Raw genomic sequence first — 9,709 nt, forward strand, 5'->3', positions numbered from 1 at the left:
TCCTCAGATGATCTCTAAATTCAGGTGGGATATATTCAAGGTCATATTTTGGCTCTCGTGGACTTGTTTTCATTTTCTTCAGCTTCAGTCTGAATTTGCATATGAGCAATTGATGGTCTGTTCCACAGGTTGCCCCTGGCCTTGTTTCGACTGATGATATGGAGCGTTTCCATCGTCTCTTTCAGCAGATGTAGTCAATTTGATTTCTATGTATTCCATCTGGCGAGGTCCATGTGTATACTTGTTTCTTATGCTGTTTAACAAAGGTATTTGAAATGAACAAATAATTGGTTTTGCAGAATTCTATCATGTGATCTCCAGCATCATTTCTATCACCAAGGTCGTATTTTCCAACTATTGATCCTTCCTCTTTGTTTCTAACCTTTGTATTCCAATTGTCAGTGATTGCAATGTGAAATTGATCAAACATGCAATCAATATATCTTGATTGCATGTTTGATCAATTTCACATTGAAGAAGTTGGTAGAATTCTTCTATTCCATCCTCACTGCCTATAGTGATTGGTGTGTAAATTTGAATAATAGTGGTATTAACTGGTTTTCTCTGTAGGTGCATGGATATTTTCCTATCACAGACAGCGTTGTACCTCATGACTAATCTGGATATATTCTGTTTGACAATGAATGCAACACCATTCCTCTACAATTTGTCATTCCCGGCATAGTAAACCATGTGGTCATCAGATTCAAAATGGCCAATACCAGTTCATTTCAGCTCACTAATGGCTAGGATATCGATGTATATGGGTTCCACTTTTTCTTTTGGACAATTTCCAATTTTCCAAGATTCATACGTCACACATTTCATGTTCCAATTATTATTGGATGTTTACAGCTAGCTGTTGCTCTTTATTTTGAGGTGTACCCTATCCACAAATGAATGTCCCGTGGGCTTTACTCCATTCGCATCATCATGGTCAACTCTACTTTGAGGAGGCAGCTCTTCCCCAGTCACATTTTGAGTGCTTCCAACCTGAGGGGCTCGTCTTTCGGCACTAAATCTGACAATATTCTGGTGCTCTTTGTTATGTTTCAATGAATATTTAGTAATTAGATGCTGACAGTGTTCTAGTGTCTGGAAGCTCACCTGAAACCTGTCCACCATCTGTGACAGGTTTAAAATATTTAAAACACCAGTGGCATAGCTTCCAGAATCACAGCAGAACACAACCTACCACAGTATGACAAACTGACAGATGAGTGGTAGAATCCCAGCCTTAGAGTCCTGTATACCTTATTTGTATGGCTCCACCCAATCACTTGGTTGGGAATTAAGAAAACCTTGGATAGAAAAGCCACATCAAGTAAATTTAAGGCACGACAAGTTCTTCCAGCTGGAGAATTCCTGAGTGCATGCTTTCCTTTTGGTTTCTAACTCTTATGTCTTTGCGTATTTCATTAGAATACGTTGTCTACTCCAGCTGTCATTTGAAATGTTCTGTTCAACTGTTTTACTTCCTCATTTCTTCCACTGCTTTAACTTCGCATGCTCAAGAGCAAGGTGCTGAGTTTTTTCTGACATCCATTTGTTGTTGTTGTTGTTTCCTGTCTTTTTAATGACCTTTTGCTTTCTTTCCGTGTGATGTTCTTGATGTCATCCCACAACTCTTCTGGTCTTCAGTCTTTAGTGTCTAATGCCTCAAATCGGAGATGTTCTCTAAATTCAGGTGGGATATACTCAAGACTATATTTTGACCCTCATGGATGTTTTAAAATTTTTCTTCAGCTTCAGCCTGAACTTGGATATAGGCAATTGACTGTCGGCCCCCAGCCTTGTTGTGGATGATGACATGGAGCTTTTCCATCGTCTCTTCCCACACATGTCGTCAATTTGAGATCTGTGTATTCCATCTAGTGAGGCCCATATGTATAGCTGTCTTTGACGTTGTTCAAAAAAGGTATCTGCAATGAAGACATCATTGGTCTTGCAAAATTCTATCATGCAATCTCCAGCATCATTTGTATCACCAACACTGTATTTTCCAACTACTGATCCTTCCTCTTTGTTTTCAACCTTTGCATTCTAATGACTAGTAGTTATCAATACATGTTTGATTAATTTCAGATAGAAAAAGTTAATATATCAATTCTTTAAATTCTTTAATTTCATCATCATTGACTCTTGTGGTTGGTGCATAAATTTGAACAAACAATAGTTGCATTGACTGGCATATGGATATTAACCTATCACAGACAGATGTTCCTTTTGGTGATGAATGCTATGCCAATCCTCTTGAATTTGTCGGTACCAGCAGAGTAAACCATGTGATTTTCTGATTCAAAATGGCTGATACCAGTGCCTTTCAACTTGCTAATGCTTAGAATAGTGATATTTATAGATTCCATTTCATTTCTGATGACTTCCAAGTTTTCTAGACTAATATTTCATATAGTCCAGGTTCTGATTATTAATGGATATTTTCAGCTATTTCTTTGCATTTTGCATTGTGACCCATTAGCAAATGAAGGTCCCAAAAGCATTGCTTCATTCTCTTCGTTAATGTCAGCTCTATGACTATAGGATAAGCACTGGACTGCTACCTACAAGGCTGCAGCTCAAGTCTACCAGCTGTTCCACAGGAGAAAGATGAGGCTTTCTGTTTCCATAAGGATTTATAGCCTCAGATACCTAGTCCAGTCCCTATAAGTCTGAACCGACTTGCCAGCACATAAGAACAAGTACTTTGAGGAGGCAGCTTTTCCACAGTCACATTTCAGTACCTTCCAACCTGAGGGGCTCCTCTTCCAGCATTATACCTGACAGTGTTCCACTGCCATTCATAAGGCTTTCAATTCCTAACCATTCAGGAGATTTCTACCTCTCCTTCTTCCTAGTCTGTCTTAGTCTTGAAACGCCACTGAAACCTGTCTACCATGGGTGATCCTGCTGGCACTTAAAATACCAGTGGCATAGCTTGCCACCATCACAACAGCACACAAGTCACCACAGTTTGAGAAGCTGGCAGGCGAGTGGTGGTCTGTAAAGATCACGGGCCAGGAAACACTTGGGCGAGTCCTCACCAACCTGTCATCAACTGTAGCTCCAGTAAATGCCACACGGAACACAAGCACACACATGTGAATATATACACACACACAACTGATCCCTAGGTCCTTAGTACCACATGCCTACATATATTGCACCCACACAAATAACATGCCCACACATAGAATGCGCATCGTGCCCATAGAACTCTTACACGTGAGGGGCTGTGTGTAAGACTTTCTGTGTAAGACACATAAAGCACATGTTATTTGAGTCACTGAACAGGACAGTTTGGTTCTCTGTGGCACAGTTCCTTCCATTTCCTGCCTCTCGCTTGTTTTATACATAGACACACACACGCACACACACACCTACATACATACTCACATCATATCCATACATACACACATCCTTTTCATTATGTTTAATGCTTAGGTTAAAACGTGTTCATAAACGACATGATTTTCAAGTTTCCAGACTTGAATTTAAGTAAGAAACATAAAGGGATGGGACCATCTGAATCCTGCCTAGTGACTCACACTGTCACGGCTGTCTATGTCTTCCAGCGGGTCTTACCTTCTGTCCTGAGCTGCTGAATGGCTTCTGAGCAGGTCCTCATGAATATCTGAGCGTCCTGATCAATCTGGTCCCGTTCAGTATCTGTCATCCTCCCATATTCAGACGTGATGTGGCTGGACAAAAAGGCAGAGAGAAGAAAGGGCAGCAAATGACAACACGCTGCCGTCTGGGTGGGGAGACTGAGGGAGGTGGACCAGGTACACAGGCAGAAGGCCGCGGGGTTGGAAGCTGGCTGCCCAGATCACTGTGAAGCAGGCCATCTGGCAAGGTGTGGACAGATGGAATGGCGACGGGCGGAACAGACTTGGTCTCTGCACAAGGCAGGCTGCTGCCAGAGCCTTCCCAGCTGTGACAAGAGCAGGAGGGTCTGCCCTGGGGACTGTGTGGGCAAGGACAAGGACACAGTCTGGAGCTGACTGGTCACATTGATCTGTGTGGACAGTCTCCAGCACTAACAATGAGGAAGCTTTTCGACTCAAATCCCACCTCTCCTGATGTTACGAGCTAGGAAGGGTGCCCACTTTCTGCAGGGCAGCACCTTGGAGCCCCAAATAGCCCAAGGGCCAGGGCGATGTAGAGGGTTCGGTCTGTGGGAAGAAGATGAAGCAGTCTGCTTTCCTAAAGATTGACAGTCTCAGAAATCCTGTTCTGTCTTGGGCTGGCTGGTTATGTGCCGTGGAGTTGGTTCCGACTCATAGCGACCCTGTACGAGGTTTCTGAGGCTGTAAATCTTTACAGGAGCAGATAGCCTCATCTTTCTCCCGTGGAATGGCTGGTAGTTTCGAACTGCTGACTTTGAGGTTTGCAGCCCGACTCGTAACCATGACGCTACCAGAGCTCCTGACTGTCCTGCAGGGTGGCTATAACCTGAAACGACTTGATGGCATGATCTGGGTGGGTATGGCAGCGTGGTTACCAACTGGGATGCTGTTTTGTATAACTGGTAAACACTCTGGACAATATTTTGTGATTCTAAATTTCTCAGCTGAAATTTAGATAACATATCATTTCCTTAATGAAGTCTGAGTTCCTGACGCCCGCCCCCCACCCACTTTCTCCTGTCCTGAGGGCCCTCAGTCTGCCTGGAGTGCCCATCCTGCAGATCACTGTGGGTCACCATGGCTCTCTGCTCCGTGCCCTGGCCCTGCTCTTGCCCCAGTGCTGCGGGCACTGACCGCTCGCCCCTGTGGTATGGGGCTGCTCCCCCTTTCTTTATCACACCTCTCTCCATGTCTCTCCTGCTGTGGTGCTGCAGCATTGGTTTGAACAGCAAGGTTGGCGGTTCAAACTCACCGGCTGCTCCGTGGAACCCTACACGGGGTTGCTATGAGTTGGAACCGACTCAATGGCACTTCACAGCAACAGTCATGTCCCACCTGAAAGCAAGCTTCAGGAAAGCTAGGGCTCTGTCTCGTCTCTGCCTCCCCACCCCAACACGGCACCCATCCGTGATCTGAGCACTTGGTCTCTATTTGCTCCTCATTCATCCCCTGACAACCCATCATGAATGCCACTGTAGGAAGGAGCGACACATATCAGGGACACAAAGAAGTGTGGTGTCCTTGCCACGCTAGTGGATGGGGGTTCCCAGAGTAGGAGTGCTCGGGCAGAGGCATTTGTCAGAGTCAGCCTGTGCCCGCTAGGATATGACCAAGAAGATGAGGCAACTGCAGAGGGTTCAGACTCGGCATTCTCTGGGATGTCCCCAAAACAGCACCAGATACACAATTGGCATTTTTTTAACCAAAGTAGTGACCGTGTTGTTGGAAACAGGGCCTATGAAATCTGAGGCTGGGGGATACTTGTAATGATTTCTATGCTAGCAACTCAATACCGTATTTCCAGGGAGTTTAGAATATATATTTCTGTGGTTTGTAGTCAATATCGCAGTACCCTCCAACTAAGTAAAATTTTGTTTGATATTGTAAACTTAATGAGTATGTGCTGATGGCATGGCCACACATTCAGTATCACAAAAAGAAAACAATCGTTTAGAAAAGATGAACTATCAGGCAAATAATTCCAAGGTCAAGGCTCCTCTGGGCTGACCTTGAGACCTGGGCTGGTGTGAATAAGAGACAATAATAGAGACACAGAACTCAGAAGGAAGAGAACTGGAAATAGAAAAGGAAGAAATACTATTAGTGCAATTCACAAGGGCAGGAGGAATGCTCCAGAGACCAGATGTTACATCACCAATACTCAGCTTTGAGAAAAGAAACCAGGACAAATGGTCTCTATTTCTGAAACAATTCTGAGAAACTCCAGGAGATTTTAAACAAGAAGGGATCATTTTCTGAAGTTCGTCAATCTCTGGAGGGGAAGAAAAGTCGCAGTGATAGCCCCCAACCTGAGGCCCGCCTGAGGCCGGCTCCACAGCAGCCAGGTGTCCACCACGTCTTGTCCTCAAGGCTTACAGAGAGCATGAACGGGTGCCGCCGAACCACTGGAAGGGTCCACAGCAGACTGCCTGCACACCGAGAGGCTCCCTAAAAGGACTTGGTAGCTTGGATCTTACTCCACTGATCTGGTCCTTCCTTCCTAACTTTCAGAGGGCCACTAGAAAAAAGTCTGGCTGCTAGGAGAATGCAGGAAGAATGGAGAGAGAGAGAAGAGCCGGCAGAAGTCAGAGTCAGTGAGGATGGGGCTGTGGCGCACTGGGGACCACTAATGAACACCTCTGTTCAGCTGACTCCATGGTGCAGTGGGACGAGGGCAGACATGATCAAGATACAGGTTCATGCTAGGCCATCTCGAGCGGCCCCGAACGCTCCCTGGCAAGAGGACAGTGTGTGCCTGGCCCCCACTTCTCACTCTCTTGATGACACTCTTGTCTTTTCCACGTGTCTCAAATCGACAATACCCCCTTCTCCATCTTCAGTTTTAGTGATAACTTTGCTTCCTGTTTCTGAGAGCTCCTCCAAGCTCCCACATCCCCCACCCTCCTCCAGGCCACACCTTGCCTTTCTGCCTGTGGTTTTGGAGGCATAGTCCATCTCCCACTAGGACACAGATTGCATCCCTTTGGCCTGTTCAAGGACACGGTCCTAGTATGGCTCCTCCCTCTCCTTCACCATCCCCTTCAATGAGTTTGTAAGTGCAGATGCGGGCACACAGCCAGCACTGTGTGTTAGTTATCAATAACATACACACGTTCTTCTCTGCTACCCTGTCTTACCCACACACAAACATGAGGCTACCTCTCCCAACTTCAAAACAACACAAGACCTTTCTGCTCCATGCCTGCTACTGCTCCATCTCTCTCTTTTTTGCAGTCAACCTTCTCTAAGAAATATTTACATGCCAGGTCTTCAGGCCCCGACCCTGTTCTCTCCTGAACTCAATCCAAACAGGCTTTAGCTGCTTCACCAGGCTCGCCCATGACCTCCACGCTGTTCAGAACACGGGTGGTGGCTGCTCCCCACCTTCCACTGTCTCTATCTGATGGTTTTTCTTCTTGGGCCTCCACGAGGTCACCCTGCTGTTTCCCTCCCATCTCCCATAGAGATTATGACTGTCCACCCTGCAATGAAACCTGAAGAACAGGAGCCGGTGTCTATCATGGGGAGCGGAGGTCCGTCCTGAGGGAGTCCTGGTTCCTCTGGGAGTCCTGATGAGGGAGAGGAGCGAGGGAGAGGGAGCTGTCCCGTCTGTCTGTCACACTCAGCATCTGCTCATTTGCATTACATCTGGCTCTCAGGCAGACGGCCCAGAGGGAGACAGAGGGATTGAATGAGTGAGCTCAGTTGTCCTCCTGAGCTCCAGAGGAAACACTTAGTCCTCTGCAAGCCCTGACCGCAGTGAGCAGAGGGGCCGGGGGTGCGAACTGGGGGTGAGCGACACCAGCTCATTGGAAATGGTGGCTACAGCGGTCAGAGATGAACAAACTAGCAAGGCACCTGCTTCCAAGTGGACACGCGCCCCTCTCAATGACAAATCCCAACAACATGGACTCCCACCCTCCCAGTTCAGACTGTGAGCTCAGGGGACTCTGCTTAGTGCTGCTGAAAAGGCGGAAAGGGAATCGGCTAAAACCAATGGCTCGTGTCACAGGTGAAGTCCCCCTAGGGTACATCGTACGCTGTGAACCTATGAAAGTTTACTTTGTCAATAATAATAGCACACTACAACAAAGCTTTCCCCTCAGGGCACTGTTTCCTTGCCAGGACGCTGGGAAAGGGACATGCCCCTGAGTGGAGAGATGATTTTAAATTAAAATCATTCAGAGAGGCAGCCAGAGGCCACTGATGATATGTACTGCTCTGCTCTAATAAAATCTCATTATTAAAAACCCAGTTGGTTAAATGGGTCAATAAAGTGCGAGTTCCGCATTCTGGAAAAACGACAGCTTAGTTATTTATGTCAGACTAATGCAGCCTCCTGGGTCTGAAGGTAATATTTCAGATACAGTCTCTGTTGGGAGGGGGATCTTACTGGGAGAGGGTGGGGCCGGCCCTTCTCAGTCTGGAGAGAGGAGGGGCCACTGGCTAACCCTTTCCCCAGGCCTCCTGGGGGAGATTTCTCGGAATGGTGGTCTAGCAGAAGGGTGTGGGTACGCATGTAGCTGTAGTCACCCCACTCTCTCCTTGTTGTCTGTCTGCTCTGTGTAGAGCCGCTGCCACCAGATAAGTCCCTGCAAGGCGGAGGTGAGTATCAGCAAGGCCTGAGTCCTGTCTGTCAACCTAGAGTTGCTGTGAAGCTGCCGGCCCACCTCCAGCACACACCCTCAGGCAGCGCTAACTCTCGGGCAGGCAACAGGCTCTGTTTATTCATTTTTCCCAAGTGCATCACTGGTCAAATGGGGTCCTGACCCAATGACCATGTGGGCCGGAACAAGCACAAAGATATTAAGTAAGTTGGTCATGCTCACACGACTGGAACTTAGGACTCCAAAGCCCTGCTCTTTCAAAGGTATGAAAGCAGGGGGAGGGGTGGAACCCGGGAAGTGTCCTCGGTATGTGGGTACATTGGACAGCCATGAACCAAGCTGACTCACAGTGACCCCATCTACGGTTTCAGAGGCAGTGTGTTTGGCTCAAAGAGACAGGGTTTCCTCTCAAAGAGAAAGCACCAATGGCTTTCTCAGGGTCATAGGTGAACAAGGGGACCTGGAGGCTGAGACAAAACAGCTCTTCAAAGTCACCACCTTGCTGCCTTGTCAGGACTGAAGCAGAGAGCAATGGATTGCTCCAAAGACCCCCAGAGCAGACTGTCTGGCACTAAAGGAAAGAGTGGTAAATGGTTAGGTGTGTGGCACTGTGGGATAAGCACTGGACTGCTAACTGTAAGGTCGGTGGTTCAAACCCACCAGCTGCTCTTGAGTCAGACTCAGATGCTATGAGTCAGAACCAACTCAACGACACTTAACAACAACAACATAACAGCTTTAGCAAGTTTTCCAAAACCATTGTATTATCCACACTATGGTCAATCCAGTTAGTGCCTGATACAGAACCCTACTTTTAGGACACATGCTTAGACTGCCATCTCATGGCTGTATGACAATTATTTGAATTAATACCTAAAAACTAAGGTTTTCTTTCGTGTTACACTATAGAAGACAAATTTTAATAGATTCCAAAATTATGCAAATGAAATGCATTTATGCATTTAAAAGCACAAAGCTGCCTATATTAAGTCCCAGTCAGCAATAGGTGCAGGAGTCTTTAAAAGTCACCTTCTTGTTGTTTGTTGTTAAGTGCCATCGAGTTGGTTCCGGCCCATAGCAACCCTGTGCAGGGTTTCCGGTGGTGGTAAACTTGAACCACCGAACTTGCTGTACAAACCGACTTTGCAGCCCAGTGCATTAACACACAGCGCCACACCTGAACGCCTCAAAATCCAGCTGTTGTTGTTAGGTGCCATCAAGTCAGTACCAACTCTTAGCGAACACAACAGAACGAAACACTGAACATGGCAAAACAGAACGAAAACACTGCCTGGTCCTGCGCAAACCTCACAATTGTTGCCACACTTGAGCCCACTGATGGTGCCATTTTGCAAATCCATCTCGCTGGGGGTCTTCCTCTTTTTCTCTGACCCTCCACTTTAGCAAACATGATATCCTTCTCCAGCAACTGGTCTCTCCTCACAATATGTCCAAAGTACGAGAGATGAAGTTTGG

The 9,709-nt window shown here is 46.7% G+C and overlaps 1 protein-coding gene across 1 annotated transcript in view; it reads right to left on the reverse strand.

The window, feature by feature from the left end:
- Nucleotides 1-9,709, reverse strand: part of STX18 (syntaxin 18) — a 133,300-nt gene that overhangs the window by 35,972 nt on the left and 87,619 nt on the right. The window contains exon 3 of the mRNA XM_006877282.1: nucleotides 3,583-3,698. Coding sequence (XP_006877344.1) covers nucleotides 3,583-3,698 — 116 coding nt within the window. The remainder of the gene's footprint in view (nucleotides 1-3,582; nucleotides 3,699-9,709) is intronic.

This window comes from Chrysochloris asiatica, unplaced genomic scaffold, assembly GCF_000296735.1.
Source record: "Chrysochloris asiatica unplaced genomic scaffold, ChrAsi1.0 scaffold00454, whole genome shotgun sequence".
Classification (NCBI taxonomy): Eukaryota; Metazoa; Chordata; class Mammalia; order Afrosoricida; family Chrysochloridae; genus Chrysochloris; species Chrysochloris asiatica.